We start from the raw sequence: 19,756 nt of genomic DNA, 5'->3' as shown, positions 1-19,756 counted from the left end.
GTCCATGACGGCGGATTATGTGACCAAGGGGAAGCAGGTAAAGGATGAAGAGGAGGGGGCTGAGAACTGAACCTTGAGGGACACCTTGGGGGAGAGGAGCGGTGGGGGATTTGCAGTTATTGATGTAGATTAACTGGTTTCTGTCAGAGAGGTATGAAGTGAACCAAGAGAGGGCAGTGCCGGTGATGTTGAAGGTGGTTTTAAGACGGGTGAGGAGGATGGAGTGATTGATGGTGTCGAAGGCAGCGCTGAGGTCAAGGAGGATGAGGATGTTGAGGTTACCAGCATCGGAGGAGAGGAGAAGGTCATTTGTAATTTTGAGGAGTGTGGTTTCGGTACTGTGGTTTGAGCGGAATCCGGATTGAAAAGTTTCATAGAGGTTATTAGCAGAAAGATGATGCTTAAGTTGTGACGCTACAGCGCGTTCCAGAACTTTTGACAGAAAGGGTAGGTTCGAGATTGGTCTGAAGTTATTAGGGTTGTCAGGGTTTAGTCCGGGTGTTTTCAGAATAGGGGTGATAGCAGCTATTTTGAGGGATGGTGGGATGGTGCCAGAAGACAGGGAGGAGTTGATTGCTGTAGTGATGAGTGAAGAGAGTAGGAAGGCAGGCCTTAACAAAGCTGGAGGGAATGGGGTCAAGGGTGCAGGTGGCAGTTTTCATTCCTGTGAGGAGATCAGAGAGGTCAGTAGGGGAGACAGGGGAGAACTGGGACAGGGGTTGGCAGGATAAGGGGGGGCAAGTGGCTTGAGGGAGAACTGGTGTGGTAGTGGTTAAGCTGCTGTAAATGTTGTCTATTTTGCTTTGAAAAAATGTGAGAAAAGAGCTGCATTTGTCTACTGTGAATGACTGAGTGGTCGTGTCTAGGGGGCTGAGGAGTTTGTTTATTGTGGAGAAGAGTGTTTTGGGGTTTGCGGAGCCAGAGTGGATTAACTGAGAGTAGTAGGTGGTGCGGGCATGGGAGAGGGCATCTTTATAGTCTTTCAAGTTTCCGTGCACGGGTTTTCATCAGACGGAGTTTAGGGGTGAACCAGGGAGCAGAGTGGGTGAAGGAAACTGTTTTGGTTTTTATGGGTGCAAGTTGGTCAAGGCAGGAGGACAGAATTTTGTTGTAGTAGTCAGTGAGATCAGAGGGGCTATGGAGGTCCACAAAGGGAGTGGTGGATATTTTTTCAGAGAGGTAGCTGAAACACAGCTTAATTTACGGAAGTTGATTTTGCGTTTTTGCTTTGGTGGTGGGGTGGGAATGTTGATGGTCATGGTGATGGCTAAGTGGTTGGAGAGGAAGAGGTCTGAGCCAGACAGATAGTGAAGGTTTAGTCCAGTCGAGCAAACAAGATCCAGAATGTGGCCACGGTTATGGGTCGGAAAGTTGACATGTTGAATGAGGTTGAAGCAGTTAAGCATGTCCGTGAAGTCTGTAGTTATTGTAGAGTCAGTGGAGTCCATGTGGATGTTGAAATCACCAAGTAGGAGGACTGAGGTGGAGAAAGAACAGAGCTGGGTCAGAAATTCAGAGAAATCAGAGAGGAATGATGGGTTTGGTTTGGGAGGGGCGGTAGACAATGTATGAAACTGTAATTAAAAAGGAAAAAACGGAAACACAATAAGGTTTATAATTTTATAGTAAGCTTAGAAAAAACCCCTCTACATTTAAAAAAACATCCTGAATATACAAGCACCCAAAGGCAATAGCCATGGGCCAACAAGGTGTGATAGCAATTGCATGGAGGGAAGAACAATAAAAGTACATAAAAAAGACAAAAAAGGTACAAACATCATGTCAAACATCTCGGCAATATTTGACTTAAAGGTCCCCTATTATACTGTTTTTCATCAATATATTATATGTCTCAGATATATACAAAACATGTCTCTGAAGTGTTTGGCTCAAAATACCAAACAGATCATGCATTGTAGCATCCCATAATCCCCTCTGTTTCAGCCCTGTTTTAATGCTGATTCTCTGTCTTTTACTTTAGATGAAAATAAGGTGCCACTCCCCACGCCCCTCTGAGAGATATTTACCTTGGTTGGTGATTGGCTAATGGTTACACAAGCCAAAAAATCGTTATGACATCATAAAGTTGCCAAAATCTGATCAGCTCATTTTCAGACAGGTTTTTATATAAATGGAAATCTTTTTTCCTGAAACTTTCCAAATCTCTTTACACAGAGGGGACACATGTTTATGTATAAAAGACATGACAAAGTGGATTTTGCACAATAGGATATTTTTTAGGATATTAAAACACAGAGAGTGGAGAAGGGGGGGGGGGGGGGGGGGGGGGGGGGGGGGGGGGGGGGAGGTGTCATTCTGGAAGTTAGGGAGGCAGTGTGGCAACAGGATCATAGGATCAGATACTCCTGCTTCCACAACGTTGCATTTCTTCAATGTCTAAGCTATCGGAGATCTCTTTCAAGTCTGCGTCGAGCTGACTTGCTTCAGGTCGCTGTTCTGGCTTCTCACACAGCATTGGCTTTATTACTAAGTACTAAAAAGAAAAAAAGAAAAGGTACTTAGATCTCTGTTGCATCAAGCAGAGGTGGAAGAAGATGTTTACTTAATTTAAATTAGCACTACTACAGTGTTAACATACTCGGTACTGCATTCAAAATTCAAGTAAAAGTACAAGAGTATTGGTATCACAATATACTTTAAGTACAATAATTAAAAATCCTTATGCAGGATGACCCATTTCAGAATAATATCTATTAAATTATTGTATAATAATGATTAATGAATTAATGGGTTCATCATTTTAAATGTTATCCTTGATAAAGATAATGTTGATTTGAATTACTTCATGTGCTGCTGGGTCACTTGACCTGCAGTGATAAATTAAAGCAGCAAAAGCCGTAAATTAAAAGTAGGAGTAAAAGTACAATATTTGCATCCAAATTGTAGTGGAGTAGAAGTATAAATTAGCATAAAATATAAATACTTAAGTAAAAAACAAGCTCCTCCAAATGTACTTTTGTAGAGTACTTGAGTAATCGCACTTGGTTACGTTCCAACACTGGCATTAAGAAATGTTATGAAACTGCAGTATTACTGCACTCAGCCGTATTTCATACATATTGAAATCACCAGGAAAACAGACAAAGTTTAATTTGAAATGCAGATTGTAAATATAATTTTTTGTGCAATAAACAAATTGTATATTTTTGCAGCGTATGGCAATCATGGGAACATGGCTTAAATTGGTGGAAAATAGTAAAAACTACAATTTTAAAGTCAGGGCTCTAGATTGAAAGGCTAATTAAATAGATTGGTTTTAATGTATTATAGTCGTTTTTTTGTTTCCTTAAGGGTCTGAGTGTTTTTTTAAACTTTAAGATAGATTTATTATAAGAGACAAGGTTGAACTTCCAACATAAAATAGAACATCTCACAGCCTTGCTAATGTCCTATGCATTAACACAGCTAAAATTATTGAAAAGTTTAAAAGCATAACATGTCCCTAGTTACACAAGAGGGTTAAGAGCATGTTAACATACTAAACAACTAAATTGCATGTACATTGACAACATGTACAAAAAGAACAGACCTCATGGTAGAAATTGTGTTGAAACTCTTTGGGAAATGTCTGCTCTCTGAGGTCGGTCAGAACCTGTGCAGTGAAAGGACGTGTTACTGTAATGACAGAACTGACAAATCTGCTCCATCATGCTCTGATGAACTGAAATAGTTTCTAACAAAAAAATGTCTGGCAGCATAAAATAATAGGTTATTATTACCAATGACAAGTACACAGTTAGCAGAATTTTGAATCGTAGGGAGAAAACTCACCACGGCCCTTTCATGACCCGTGGGCATTTTCCAGAGGAGTTCAAAGTATATCAACCCCAAAGGAAAGATATCAACTTTTCGGTCATAAGTCTTTTGCCGTTTCTGTTTTGATACAATACAAGCACAATATTGACAAGAAGGCAAGATGCAGCTGTACAGTATATATCGTAAGTTTATGTTTAATATCCACATGTATAAAGTATATATGTGTTAAAGTCAACGCATGAATCTAATCCAATGGTTATTGAAACCAGTCTGATATTTTTAAGATATTAAAGTGGCTGAGATTAAAACATTTAAAATTTGTGAAAAATCTGAAATTAGTGATAGGGGGGGTTTTAATTGTCAAGCAACCACATCATCAAATTTGCAAAGTTGTATCAACCGAGTCAGACTACAGACTTCACTACTTGCCATTTAATATGCCAGCACTTGAATAAAAATAAAAATTCTCAGCATATTTTTCTTGTGGCTATAACCCACATTTTAAATTTGGTAAAACCTTCCCAGCTCTCCCTTTGACATGTGTCAGTACAGAACATCTCACCTGCTCAGGAGCCATGTATGAACGAGTTCCTTTGTACATCAATCTCTTCCTCAGGTTCTCAGCATCGTTGTCATATGTGACCATACCAAAGTCTACGATCTTCACTTGTCCATCTTGCCCAATCATGATGTTGGCAGGCTAAACACGGGAAATAAATAAACAAACAAACGTGTATGTTGTGTCTCAATATGCGCACTTTTGGATTTACACTTGCTTTTTTTAATACATGAATTGGTTAAAACTGAGAAGTATGGAAAAATGCAGTGCACTACGAGAACCAGGATGGGGCAACCTCAACAACACAGCATAATAAACATAAAAGTTACACATGTGGGCTTATTACACTATCTTATATATGCACCTCTACACTTCCCAAAGCAGCCACCAGTAATATTATTGGGTTAATACACTGCAAAAACGACAACATTGCTAGACAGCGAGAATTTACACTTTCTCTGAGGGCACAGCAGCCGTTTGCAGTTTTCACATTATACGACATAGCAGTTTACTAAAGTAAGTGTCTTAATTGAGAACAAGCAGTTTTCATGATCGACGTGGTGGAATACACTTTTTTTCCTCCACTTTCTCTTACCTTCAGGTCCCTGTGGATGAGCATCTTAGAGTGAATGTACTCGACTCCTCTGACTATTTGCTGAAACTTAGTTAGAGCCTCTTCTCTTCTCTTGGAGTCTCGCAGAGATTTCTCCTCATTCTTCTCGTCTATCCACACTCTGAGTGTGTAATCACACAACTCCAGCTGAATATATAAGTACCTTATCGATGGATTGATAGAACACCTGGAGGAGAAAGAGAAGACAAATGAAGAAGTGCATACCTCAAATACGTATCTTTATTGGAAATCGGATTGTCGCTTACTGTGTAGAGCTGCCACTCTCATCTGGACTGTATCCTGAATCCTCCAACCAACAGGTGAAGTATCGCACAATGTTATCGTGATGGAGTTTTATCAATGTCTTCACCTCTGGCAGAGCTTTTTCAATACTAAGGAGAAGAAAATAGCTTTACTTTAACTTTACTTGTTTTGCACATCATCTTTAAATGTTATATTGCACTGGCAAAAGTCTAATAAAAAACATGCAACGTAATTATAATGTTTGACTTACTCTCCACATTGTACAATTTTTATTGCATGATTCTTCCCAGTCAGTTTTTCTATTGCCTTAAAAACTTGACCATAGGTTCCTTCGCCCATATTCTCTATGCAGTCAAAGTCTGATGTAAACCTAGTGAAAGAAAAAAAAAGTATTTATTATTGTATATTAAAGGTGGAGTATGTAATTTTGGAGAAACCAGCTCGAGTGCGCTAGAATTTGAAAGTCCACAACCGGAAAAAATCTGCCACTTCCTTACAGAGCCCTCCTCCAACACACACGAACGCGCACATGACCAATGAGGGCACGAGATAAGTTTGTGCACAGATGGAAGGCTGACAGGCAGGTAGGCCATCCAGTTATTTTAGCCGGGCCGGCTCAGATGATTGGTCGTGCTTTTTACAGTGCTACGGCTTCTACAGATGAAATTTGTTTAATGTATTTATTGTCAAAGCATTTCATATATTCATTGCTATCGGGATGTTAAGAGCATTCCATGGAATATAACAGAAAGTGTTTCTGAAATAAATGACATACCCTACCTTTAATTGTATAAAACAGCCAAACAAAACTATACCTTAATGTTTGAATTTTCCATACCTTGACATTTCTGATTTGGTTGATGTCTTATCATTGGGACAGTTTCCTGTTTTCACTTCCTGATATTCTAATTTAGAACTTAGATCATAGAAAAAACGGTTCATTAATCTTTAAAATGGTTCACTATACCCCAGTGCTGCTTTGCTAGTCATCTTGGAAACCTTTTGCGATTCTAACAAGATATAAATCAAATGAAAAGCACCAATATTATAATTTTGTGAAACCATATGTACTGCAGCCTTCAAGGTGATTTACCGTGTTTTGGGCCTCACAACAGGATCTTGTTCCTTTAAAAAAAAAAAAAAAAAGGAAATATAGATGTTGATGCCAGTCAAATTAAAGCAGCATTTACATAGACGTATCAAATTGTTTAACATCTTGCTAGGGTAAATAGAAAGTTAACTTACTGATAAGAATTACCCAAGACGTACATTTTGTGTTTCATTTTTTGGGGATTATTTCCACCGATAACGGGCCAGGACCACATGATAATACATCCTTCAATAAAAAGGAGAGTGTCTAAGACATCAAGTTAAGTTGGCAGCTCTTTCTAGTTACAGAAAAAAGGGTGTTCTTACAGTTTACCAGTATTCCATGTCTTTGTACAGATATGAACCCTTTTGGAGCCTTGACTCAACTCAGGTTCTCTGAAAATAATCTGAGAACTATATTATTGATATTCCCTTCCAGAACCCGTTCCAGAGATTAAGGATGAAAAAATGACTGACCTCATCCTCGGTAGGTCTTGATGAATTGGTGAAGTCAATCATTGGCACGCTTTTTGATTTTGCATCACAGGAGTCCCTTGGAGAATACAAACAGAGACATTAGTAACGTATCGTGTTTTGATTAATTTAATTAAATGTTATCATTAGTCAGTGATTTACAGTGTAGTTGGTGGTCTGGCTGCAGCAACGTCATCATTCCCGGAGGAGATCTAAAAATAAATAGGAAGGCAGTTAATCATATAGTCTCTTTAAGTTATAATTTCTCTTAAAGTTGTCATGCTGGCCTCCTTTTTGCTGTGAATCTGAGGTTTCTTCCCTTGTGTAACATGTCTGTTGTTCCTGTGTACGTTAGCATTTGACAGGCAGTAGGGAGCTACTGTGACCATTGTCCGGTTTCATAAATGTAATGTGTATTTAGTTTCCTGATTCCTTTATAAATGCCCTGTGTTTCTTTGTACTCATGATCAGATCCCAGTAGCACATGCTGGGGCGGGGATCTGTCCTTTCAGCAGAAATTGATAGATTCCGTTAAATGCTTTTAAACTTGATCAAATAACACAACTTCATTTTTGCTTCTATATTTGGTCATTTCTCAGCAGAAGGTGATTATGTTGTGGAATTTCCAAATTACACAGAATGTGAAATTAGCTTTTTAGGCCATGATCGCCGTATGAATACAAATGTATAAAGGGGATATTTATGCGCAATCGTGGGAGTTGTGTTTGGAGCCCAAATGGGTAGCACATTTTGAGTTGATTGTGATTTTTTAAAAGGGGAACCCAATGTTAGAATTCAACCCAGTCTCACGGCATTTCGTGTTATAGTCACGACATTTAATCTATTGATTTGTGTTCACCCACACGATTTTCCCCTTTTTTTCGTGTCACACAGAACGATTTTAAAAGCAATGTATTTCTATTGGTAGTGTGTTTCGTGCCTGCAACACATATTTTTGTCCGGTCGGGTCTTGGAAGACCGGAAGCTGTGGGGTTCATAAAAACATGTTCTTACTCAAAATCAAGCCACGATTATTGTTTTTATTTTAAATTGTATAATGTCGGACTTTTTTTGCCGTCTGTGAGGAATATAAATGTCGCTCAGAGCCTCAGAATACTGAAATCTGTATTTTTTAAATCTTTTTTTCCTTCTAATTTGTTATTCTTTTCTAAATAACACTGTTATTTACTCAACAATAACACACAATTATCCTTGTTTTTATTTATTTGTTTAATTCCATAATCTGTGGCTTTTTTGGCGTCCGTCAGGAACTGAATTTCAAAATAAAATAACCGGAAACAGATGTAGGCCTATAAGGGACATTTCGAGCATCATTGCGATACACAGCCACTGAACTGATTACCCAAGATCCTCAGCTATGGTTTAAGCTCGGTGATTGGATGTTTTAGCCGCAATGCACGTTGGGATATGGTGTTAATGCAATATGAAATCCGAAAAACATTTTGGAGTTTACGATGGCCGAAGACACAACACTACCCATAATCCCCAGCTAGCGTGATTAATCTTCAAGCTCTGGGATTGGATGTTGGAGTGGCAGTGCGCCAAGGTTATGCCGAGCGTCAAACAGCACTTTGAAATGGAACGAAACCACGGCAGACTATACAAAACTGGATTCGAACGGGACCAGCCCCCCCCAGAAGACTAAACATTTATCTGCAGACCCCTATAAAGTATATTCATTACTCGTTATTCTCTACTAATAGTTAATTAAAGACTGTATATAATGGCTATTTTGCATATACCTTTCAAGATTTCAAGATTTTCTAAGGTTTATTGACATATCATATACACAACTACGGTGTAGTTATGCAATGGATGAAAAACTTGGGTCGCAGGTTTCTCAACAGTGCATTACAAGACATCTATCAATATGTGTATACCTCCACCATTAAACTGTCATATTCTGCCCATTTCTTATACTATCTACATACATAAGAGTATAATTCATATGTATAATATCAGTTAAAATAAGTGCTTCAACATAGTTAACATTGCAGGAAAGCAATATATTCGACGTGAAGTACTTTGTCAGGCTTAATATTGATCTGTAGATAGATACCCCCAAAGCTTTTTTCTTATCTAAAAGAAGACCTTAACCTAAAGTATTATTAATTTAAGGTTAATTCATTTTTCTGTTTTGCACATCCTCCTATTAATATCTTTGTACACCCTGCACTAAACTGTTTTATTGTAGAGATCACTTACAGTATCTTCTTGATTATTTATATTCTATATTTCTATCATTGACCTTCTACTTTCCCCCTATGAAAGTATGTACTCTTAATATTTTTTTCATCAAATATAACACATTAAAACAATAACTCAATAACGTGCTTTAACCACTAGGCGGTGCACACAAGGTACACACAGCCATAATAACTTTGTATTATTAGTGTAGGACACTTATGTATGTATAACATCTCAAGATGTGTGTCAAGTCCTTTAGGGTTTTGGCCTGTATCAGTGATTTAGCCTGACTTGAGAGGCGGGAGGGCAACAGAGGACGCTTGGACAACTCGAATTTTGTTCTTTTTGTCTTTATTTATTTAAGACAGCTCCAAGAATTCATCAGGTTGAAAACCTTCAAAACACAACGTACAAACAAATGTTAGCTCACATGCAAACACAAATTACAAAGATTTTGCAGGCCTCACTGCATTCTCAATAATAATAGCAACACAAACCATGTTTTAATTAAAAGGATAACTTCTTATTTTAAAACCACATCATTAACTTAAATGAATTAATAAGAGTGTTTATCTCTCCTTGGAGACAAGCACCAGAGAAAACCTCATCTGAACACCTGCGCTGTCTAAATTACACAGCAAACAAACGGAGCACAGGCAGACCGCGCTGCGTAAAAAGCAGTTGATTGCGCAACAGCACTCTCGCAAAGTGAGGCAACAGATCTTGTACATAAACCACAATAAACACCAGAGAAACATACCAACGGCGTCTCCGGAGCCTCACACACACTGTCGCCTGGTTCTCCCTCCGTGGCTTTGAGAACAAGAGACCGGCCATCACAAACTACGCCCCTTATGTTGCTGTGTTACTGGAAGCGGCATTCATATTTTTTCAATACAGCTCACTTATGAAAGGTAGCCTTGGTCCAAAATAAAACGAATACCCTCTCTTGGAATTGAACAATACAATAATAATAATAATAATAATAATAATAATAATAATAATAATAATAATAATAATAATAATACTCTAAACGAAAACACAATTATTTCTCAGTCCGTTTTTCACAGATATTATTACATATTGACTTTCGTCTCGACAATGTGTAATTTTACAGCATATTGCTATATTATTTCACATGTTTTACTTCTACACATTAATATAGCCCTATGATTTGTAAAACACCACAGAGGTATATCATTCATTTAATGGTAAGCTATTGAAATGTAATTTAATTGCTGATATATTTATGATCCACGTCACGTATTCAGTTTCCGTGGCAGTTCTTCCAGTTTTTCTAGAAGTCTTCTCATCAAGGGTCTATAAATAAAGAACTACGGCAGGTGTGTAATATTTAATGCAGCCGAACCGTGTATTACAATGCCGTTATGTGATGACTTTCAAAGAGAAAAGCAAGCACACTCGGAATAAAGTATTATTTTCTTTTTTTTTTTAAATGCTCTTTTGATTTCATATCGCATAAACACCATATCACAACGTACATTGCGGCTAAACAATCCAATCAGCGAGCTTAAACCATAGCTGAAGATCTTGGGTAATCAGTTCAGTGGCTGTGTATCTGTTTCCGGTTATTTTATTTTGAAATTCAGTTCCTGACGGACGCCAAAAAAGCCAGAGATTATAGAATTAAACAAATAAATAAAAACAAGGATAATTGTGTGTTATTGTTGAGTAAATAACAGTGTGTTATTTAGAAAAGATTATAAAACGGACAAGTCAAATCGAGCAATCTGATTGGTTCTTAGCCGTGATATACTGAGCGTATACCACGGGTAGAATTGTAAGTTACTTTTCACAACAAGTCAGTATCCCTCCGCGTCTGAGAAAAACAGTATATGGGCTGAAAAGCAAACTGGAACACGAAAGCAGCGGAGAAGTAACGGGGCAGAAACCCTCCTTTTTACGCAGCGGTCCAGACATAGACATCAAACGGCAAAACATATTCAGTGTGCAGTTCCTTTGGCATTAGGGCAGGGATATCTAGATACTTTCCAAGGTTTGACATAATGAATTGTGCTACTTTTAAAGCAAGCAACGATGTATTCAAATCTGTAATCAAAGAGGTCTGCAAAAACACTATCGGCCAATCAGATTGCTTGATTTGACTTTTCAGTTTTATAAATATATTTACATTTCTTCCGTTACGAAACAAACTTACAAAGCAGTGGCGGCGCTAGGGGGTGGCTACTTGGGCTCAAGCCCCGGATGTTTTCTGAAAAGCCCCGGATGTTTCACTTAAAAAAAATTAAAATTTTTTTTTTTTTTTAAAAAAAAAAAAAAACGTCTCGGGAGTAATGTGCAGTACCGGAGTGCACCAGAGAGGCAGCCACTGTGGGACATTAGCCTGCGTACTGCGTAGCCTGCCCTGAAGAAGAAGTGATCCTTCCTAGTGCCTGACGAGTTTTAAGCTAATAGCATATACAGTTATGGATATTAGAAAGTTATTGTCATCGAAGCAGGCCACAAGCTGCAGCAGTATCAGCAGCAGCAGTATCAGCAGCTGACAACAATGTCATCACCAGCAGTCAAGAAATGGATGATGTTTCAGGTTTGTTAATCTAATGGTGATATATGCACTCTGGCTGACTGAGTAAGAAGTGAAAAAGAGTGATGTAACGTTAATGTTATAGCTAGTAAACATGGAGTAACCACACTAAGTATACCCTTATATGTTAGTATGTATACAGAACATGACTAAAAATTATTCTAAGATGTAACGTTAACCCTTCATAACTCAGTCTACTTTTAAGACAATACCATTTTTATTTTGTTTTCACGCGTGGAATTATACCGGCTCTCGTTTCAGTACACATAACAACAGAACTGACAGGCAACCCTCTGAATCAGACTCCGATTGGCTGTGACTGCATCCACTCAGAGTGTCCGATTCAGAAACGTGACTCTTACGGCCCGTCCACACAGCGGCGTGCGTTGAAGCTTCCAACGCTTCTGCCCATTCACTTTGAATGGGGTGACGTCACTTTTAGCCGAACTGCATCGTGGGAAGCGACGCGGAGCGTTGCTGGCGTGGCTCGCTGCAAAAGTTGAGCAATGCTCAACTTTTGACGCCTCGGCAGAAGCGTCAGCCAATCGAATCATATGCCAGTACAAGCTCTAGCCAATCAAACCGCTGCTTGTGTGTCAGGGGCGGGAGATTCATGTGATTGGTTGTTGGTCGAGTGTCAGACACGCCCGCCGGCAAGCGTCAACGCACGCCGCTGTGTGGACGGGCCGTTACACTCTTTACGTCACAAACAAAGAGGGTGGATGAGAATAGATCTATAAAACGATAAGCAATGCGCTAGAATCAAGGTGAGACTATCCGCATCCTTTAAAACTCTACGCACATTCGTTTCACCTTAATAAGTAAACGACTATTTGAGTGAGTTAAGGCATTAGTTTGCTTCATTAAAGGGTGTTAATGAGTGTTCTCCAGTGCCTTTTGTCCGCTTTAAGGTGTTATTAAGGTAGGGTTAATGTTGCTCTCAAAGTGCACCAGATTGATGCTTTCAACTTCAATATTTAAAAAAAAATCTTCCCGGGGGAGCATGCCCCCGGACCGGACCCCCAAGAGGAGGCGACGACCCCCCTAAAGGATGTTCGGCCCACCCCCCACTTGTAAAAAATAGCACTGTACCCCCCCCCCCCCCAACCCAACGACTCCTGGGCTAAGCCCCGGATCTCCTACAATCCGAAATCCGCCTCTGTTACAAAGCATAAAATGGAAACATTTAAGATTAACTTCGACCTCCGGGGGGGTCTTACTATGGAGGAGTGGATTGAGGAGTGCCTATCTCCAGAAAAAAAAAAGCACCTAAACGACGACATGCAGAGCTACGTGAAGAGCAGGTAGACCAACTGGAAAAGTACCACCATTCAAAAGCTTTCTGATGCGGGTTTTGAAACAAAGCAGAGAAATGATGACCGTTAGTGGCCACAGGTGCGAAAGCTCTCCAGAGCTATTGGAAGCCGAATCTCGGGGACCGGAGAAAGTGGAGCAATATTCTCACCACGCCAAGCAACAGCCTAGAACAACCTCAACCTATACAAGTAACCACGTAAGCCATGCTACTGATGCTGGACAGTTTTTCAGTGGCTGCACAATAAACGGCAACATACAAATGAATGTAAATAAATAGCCAAATAATGGATCAACGCTCTCTGTCTAATATGTTCGCTAGCTGTTAGTGTTGTTGCATAGCAACCACCTCGCACTATGTTTCGTGCAGAAGGCAACGGAGGGACTATTTTAGCTAAGGGGGTCGAACCACGCCCCTTAGCTGTGATATAATGAGCATATACCACGGCCTGTCGTGAGCTATTGCTTAAATAACAAATTAGAAGGAAAAAAAGATTTTCAAAAATACAGATTTCAGTATTTTGAGGCTCTGAGCCCCATTTATTTTCCTCACTGATGGCAAAAAAAGTCAGACATTATAAGATTTAAAATTCAAAACAATAATCGTGGCTTGATATTGAGTAAGAACCATAGACTGTATATATAAAGAACATGTTTTTATGAACCCCACAGCTTCCGGTCTTCCAAGACCCGACCGGACAAAAAGACGTGTTGCAGGCACGAAACACACTACCAATAGAAATACATTGCTTTTAAAATCGTTCTGTGTGACATGAAAAAAGGGGAAAATTGTGTTGGTGAACACGAATCAATAGATGAAATGTTGTGACTATAACACAAAATGCCGTGAGACTGGGTTGAATAATTGCATGCGTAGATAATCTTTTGTGCGAAACCACTTGAGTTTCGTTCATTCGCAATCCTTCGACTTGAATCCTAGGTCGCGTTCACACCAGTCTTGTTTAGTACAGTTGAATCGAATACAAAATTAACCCCTTAGTGTGGTTCGTTTGGGTCGGTGTGAACGCAGTCCGAGACCTCTGATGAGAACCAAACATCCGGACTCTGGTCCGCCCAAAAGAGGTGGTCTTGGGCCGCTTGATAGTGAACTTTGGAGCGGTTCATCGCTGGTGTGAACGCAGTCCGCACCAAAACATAGGAAGCGTAGTATTTACGCGTAATCTCCTGTTCTGGTTACTGGAGGAGAAGTTAGCAAGTTATGGCTGACAAAATGAGCGGCTGGGGACAAACTTGGAGCTACTGTGTGTAACATACAGTAGCCTATAGGGTCACGCTTTCATTGGTTCTGAAATCATTCATTAATTCTCGGATACAACTATAAACTATAAACAACTATAAACATAAGCTAGGCTCTATTTGCTTTTGTGACTGCTTACCTCTCCGGTCCCCTGTGAACAGCAAAAATGCCGCTGTACAATCTCATCAGAGCCACCTGTTGTCGGTGAAACATCCTCCTCACTGCAGAACGTTTCATTATACGCACGTTATCTGATTATATAATCATATGCGCCGTCCGCTAAAGTCTGTTGATATGCTCTCCAACAGCAGCATGGAAATAAACTGCAAATGCTCCATGGCGGAGGCTACGGTAGAAATTGCAGGGATTTGCATTTTTACCCCCTTAATGTCTGACCAATTGTTGAACAGCATTTCCGTGCACATGACTTTGTTGATAGTTTAAAGTACGTTTGAGGTTTGCCTGTGTGAACGCATACCAAACCTTTACAAAAATAAAACAATGTAACCATCTTGCGTCTGGTAAAGAAGCAGTGTGAATGCGACCCTACACAGTTTCATAAGTGAGGCCCAAGGTCAGCCAAGGAGCACTTTTTTTTAGCCTGATAACTACATCTAAAAATCAAATCTTGACATTTTATAAGTAGAATTCAGTAGTTTTATTTTGTAAGAGCCACCTAGATCCTTTGAATATCATAATCCAATTTAAATTATTAATGACCTAGACTTATGCATTTTAAAGTGCTTTAATTGATTGAGGAGACCTAGTGTGCATGTGTATAACTTACCTCTGTAGTTCTACTGAAAAAGGTTGCATATCTTTCCAACTTGGCTGCTTCCTCCTTAGCTTCCTTCATTGGTTTTCCAGGAACAGCTGGATGCTCCTTATCACCAACCACAAAGCTAGAGCATCTATTGTTACACAAACAGGATTTGATGCATTTTAAGATTTTGAATTAACAGCCACAAATTATGTTTGGGTGCCATGTGGAGATGTGGAGACTTACTGGGGAGCATCATGTGGTTCCCGTCTGGTTGATTGCCCAGCTTTTCTATTCACCCTGTCCTTCGGAACATTTTCATTTAGCACGCCTAAAACTTTAGTGGCCGTTTTCTGAGGAACTTTTGCAGCTTTTTCTGTCTGAAAGTCAGGAAAGAAAAGAATAATAAATCCAAAGAGCTACATTTCGCAAACAATATTAACAAAGTAGGCACATCCGGACAATAAATGCAAGATGATGGACAGAAGAACAAAAACAAATAACGTACACAAGAAAATACTGCCATTAACATACATCAATAATAACTACTATCTCATGAAAAAAATGTAAGATTAGAAAGTAATTAATCAAAAGTATGTTCATGCGAAAATTATCTTATGCGCAGACCATTTAAAAAAAAAAATTTGACAAACAAGCATCCTACCACTGATTTGGGATTCTCCTTCTCTCTCAAACCTCTCAGGGCACTTTTAGCTACATTCTGCTTGGCTTCCATTGGGTTATTTCCCACACAAATGGAAAAGGATTGACCATTGACCACAGCCCTCGTGAAGAATCTAATGAAGAGTGGTAAAACATATAGTTATAGTCAAGATGCCTTGTGACAGTGTTGCACAATAAAAAATACACGATTAATTAGCAATGTGTGTGTGTTTATATATATATATGATGATTTTATTCAATGCTTATGCTATGTTTTCATCATAGATTATTTAATTTAAATAACGGGGGCCGTAACAGGTTGATAGATAGATTACAAATACAAATATATGAAAATATACAAATATACTAGAAAGTAGTAGTGATCCTTTCATTATTTATATCAACATAGCCTATAAGTTGCATCTTTTTGGCTTGTCCATATGTCTCAAGAAACCCAAGGGTGCAGTTTATTTTCATTGTAGTATGAGAATAAAAACAATAACAAATGTTGGTTTTAAAACAAAATAAATGTTTAATGCAATGTTGTTGTATTACAAGTTGTTCCATTCGTCATGTCTAACTGAAATATGGAGAGATTGGATCATATCTGCACATAGACCCAAGGTAGGTCTAATGTAAGTGAATGCTTTGACATGATGACTGCCTCAGTGTTGTGGTCTTGGATGTATAAGGCTGTGGTGCACTCTGTTTTGTTTGCAACACCAGACACCAAAGCAAATTCCTTGTATGTGTAAACGTACCTGGCAATAAACTTGATTCTGATTTGCACACTTCTCATTGTTTCAACTCTACTGCTTTTCATATAGTGTAATATTTGTTAGACCAGTCATCCCCTTTATTTCCTATGATAGCTGTGTTGTTCAGTGTTATATTTAGTTCAGATATATTTTTTAGTTCTAGCTTGTACATCTTTATTCATCACATGTACTTATAGTCTGGATATAATTTGAGTCTTTTAGTGTCACTGGCATCAGTGGCATGCCCATACCCACTGCGGTCAACTCAGCCGTCTCTCGCATTTGCTTGGTCAAATGAGCACCTCTTCATGTTTGAGTGCGCGATTAATAGCGTATTTACGGTAATCGCCGAGAAGCTGTACACGAATAAAAGAATGCATGTTTTTGAGCTATATTTTTCAATAAAAATACGTTTTACCATACATTCTTAATAAAATGTATACTGTTGGACTCAGTACTTGTTAGACTACTACCACAAATTCAATTAAGTGTTTTTACAGCGTACTTGTTGAGTAATCCCCTGTCAAACTCCCCACGAGTACAATAATGCATGTTTTCTGCCATCTTTGATTGGTACTGAGTCCAACAGTATCAATTTCACTAAGAACTTATTGCGAAAAATAATTGTATCAAAGATCATCAAAGATAGCAGAAAACATGCATTATTGTACTCATGGGTGGAGTTTGACAAAGGATTACTCAAAAGGTACACAGTAAAAGTACTTGATTGTACTTGTGGTAGTAGTCCAAGTAGTACTGAGTCCAACAGTATCAATTTCATGTAGAACTTATTGCAAGAAATCATTTTATCTCTCATCAAAGATATCAGAATACATTAATTTGTGTACTAAGGAGTTTAAACGAGTATTACTCAAAAAGTACACAGTAAAAGTACTTAATTCTATTTGTGGTAGTAGTCTAACAAGTACTGAGTCCATCAGTACCAATTGTTTTAAGAACTTATGGCTAAAAATCATGTTATCCCTAATCAAATATAGCAAATACATGAATTAGTGTACTCGGGAGGGGAGTTTGACAGAGTATTACTCAAAAAGTACACAGTAAAAGTACTTAATTGTACTTGTGGTAGTATTCCAAGTAGTTCTGAGTCCAACAGTACCAATTTTATTGAGAACTTATAGCAAAAAATAATTGTATCTTTCATCAAAGATTGCAGAAAACATGCATTATTGTACTCTGGAGGGGAGTTTGACAGGTGATTACTCAAAAAGTACACTGTAAAAGTATTTGATTGTACTTGTGGTAGTAGTCCAAGTAGTACTGAGTCCAACAGTACCAATTTCATGTAGAACTTATTGCAAAAAATCATTTTATCTCATCCAATATAGCAGAAGTGGCATGATTTTGTTCTCAGGAGGGGACTTTGAGAGAGTATTACCCAGAAAAAAAACACAGTAAAAGTACTTCATTTTATTGTTGGTAGCAGTCAAATTAGGACTGAGTCAAACAGTGTCAGTTTTTTTAAGAACTTACGTTAAAAATGATTTGTATCGCAAATAAAGCAGAAAAAACATGCATTCGTTTACTCTTGTACTACTGTCAGTGCCGCTTCTCGGCGATTACCGTAAATACGCTATTAATCGCGCACTCAAAAATGAAGAGCCGCTCATTTGACCAAGCAAATGCGAGAGACGGCTGAGTTGATCGCAGTCCATACCCCTAGGATAAAACCTCTTACACGTGACAGTACATCCAGAAGTATGCCCTTACATCGAGGGTAAACACTTTACATGTAAACACGTTGAAGTTGGTTTGGTAAGACCATGTTGGGTAAATGCTACACTTTCCATAACAGAAGCTTCCAGTGGCTTCGAGAACTTTCGAAGAAGCTAGCAAGCATAGCAGTTTTAGCTTAAGTCACCTTTTATTGGGCTCAGGTTCCTCAGAGCACACGTCTTCATATTTTAACTCCCAGCGTGCTTTTCGTGCTTGTTTCTTCAGTTTTGCTACGAAGTTTTTCGTTTTCCCCATTTTTAAACCCTTGATGCACAATACAATCACCGATGCACGTAGTCTCCTGCCAAACGACCACTGCCTATCATGGTCCTGAACTCAGAGATTTAAACCTCCGCCCTTTTCTCCCGAACCTAGCCATTGGCTGCATCCATTTCCTTCTTCTTCTTCTTTTGGGATTTTTAGAGGCATCCGAGCATTGCATTACCGCCTACTACTGGATAAATAATATACTGCCTTTTCAAAAACGTTTTAATTTTGCCTTTGTATTTCAAAAGTCATCTTCTTTGATTCTATCTACGACAGTGCATAAATAATTGAAAATGTTACTACAGTACAGTGTGTGTGCTTGTACATTTCAATGTAGATGCATGACCATTCTTACCCAAATACTTTTTTAAATTTTTTTAAACGTTACATATTCAGTACAAAACATGTTACTATATCTCCGGCATTTAATAAAATGTAAACAGTAGACACAGAAAGTGACAAGCACATACACATTTTGAATAATATGTGAGTTAGTTTTTAAAATAATGATAATATTGAATTTCACATTTCATTTGTAAAACCCACAATATTAGGTAAGGGGGCACTATTCTGCTTTGGGTGTTTTCCCTTTCCTGTAGTTTTATACTACTGTATAGGTTTACAGTACCAGTCAAAAGATACACCTTCTCACACCAATTCGTTTTTACATTAATTAATACCGAAGACATCAAAACTATGAAAGATGTGATAGTAAACAAAAAAGTGTTAAACAATCCAGAATATGATTTATATTTGATATTCTTCAAAGTAGCCCCCTTTTGCCTTGATGACAGCTTTGCAAACTCTTGGCTTCTCTCAGTCAGCTTCATGAGGTTGTCACCTGGAATGGTTTTCAATTAACACGTGTGCCTTGTCAAGAGTCAATTTGTGGAATTACTTGCCTTCTTAATGTGCTTGAGACCATCAGTTGTGTTGTGCAGAGGTTGGGTTAGTGCACAGTGGAGAGCCCTATTTGACTACTGTTGTAATCCATAATATGGCAAGACCACTCAACTCAGTCAAGAGAAACGACCGTTCATCATTACCCTCCTAGAAATTAAGGTCAGTCAATCTGTAACATTTCAAGAACTTTGAACTTTGCTGTCGCAAAAACCATCGAACACTATATGAAACTGGCTCTCATGACCCCCCCGGGAAAGGAAGAGCAAGAGTTACCACTGTTGCAGAGGATAAATACATCAGAGTTACCAGCCTCAGAAACCACCTCAGATTACATTACATTACATTCTTTCCAGAGCTCAAGTAGAAGACAAATCTCAACATCCACTGTTCAGAGGAGACTGCGTGAAACAGGCCGTCATGGTCCAATTGCTGCAAAGAAGCCACTACTGAGGATGAACAAGAAGAAGAGAATTGTTTGGGCCAAGAAACACAAAGAATGGTCATCAGACCCCAAATTTGAGATTTTTGGGTTCCAACCGCTGTGTC

General features: G+C 38.7%; 1 protein-coding gene across 1 annotated transcript; it reads right to left on the bottom strand.

The window, feature by feature from the left end:
• Positions 1 to 2,283: 2,283 nt before the first annotated feature.
• On the bottom strand, positions 2,284 to 19,598 carry LOC117553348 (interferon-induced, double-stranded RNA-activated protein kinase-like). The gene is made up of 14 exons (XM_034227233.1): positions 18,186 to 19,598; positions 15,547 to 15,679; positions 15,129 to 15,262; positions 14,910 to 15,033; positions 6,939 to 6,988; positions 6,780 to 6,855; positions 6,307 to 6,338; positions 5,464 to 5,583; positions 5,216 to 5,341; positions 4,932 to 5,136; positions 4,340 to 4,477; positions 3,793 to 3,894; positions 3,551 to 3,613; positions 2,284 to 2,494 (listed from the first exon to the last, which is right to left on the bottom strand). The coding sequence occupies exons 1-14, from the start codon at positions 18,293 to 18,295 to the stop codon at positions 2,357 to 2,359; spliced, it is 1,551 nt and encodes a 516-aa protein (XP_034083124.1). The 5' UTR covers positions 18,296 to 19,598; the 3' UTR covers positions 2,284 to 2,356.
• Positions 19,599 to 19,756: the final 158 nt, after the last annotated feature.

Source organism: Gymnodraco acuticeps, unplaced genomic scaffold (assembly GCF_902827175.1).
Source record: "Gymnodraco acuticeps unplaced genomic scaffold, fGymAcu1.1, whole genome shotgun sequence".
Taxonomy (NCBI): domain Eukaryota; kingdom Metazoa; phylum Chordata; class Actinopteri; order Perciformes; family Bathydraconidae; genus Gymnodraco; species Gymnodraco acuticeps.
The sequence above is the reverse complement of the archived record's forward strand: the minus strand, read 5'-3'. Positions and strand labels throughout refer to the sequence as shown.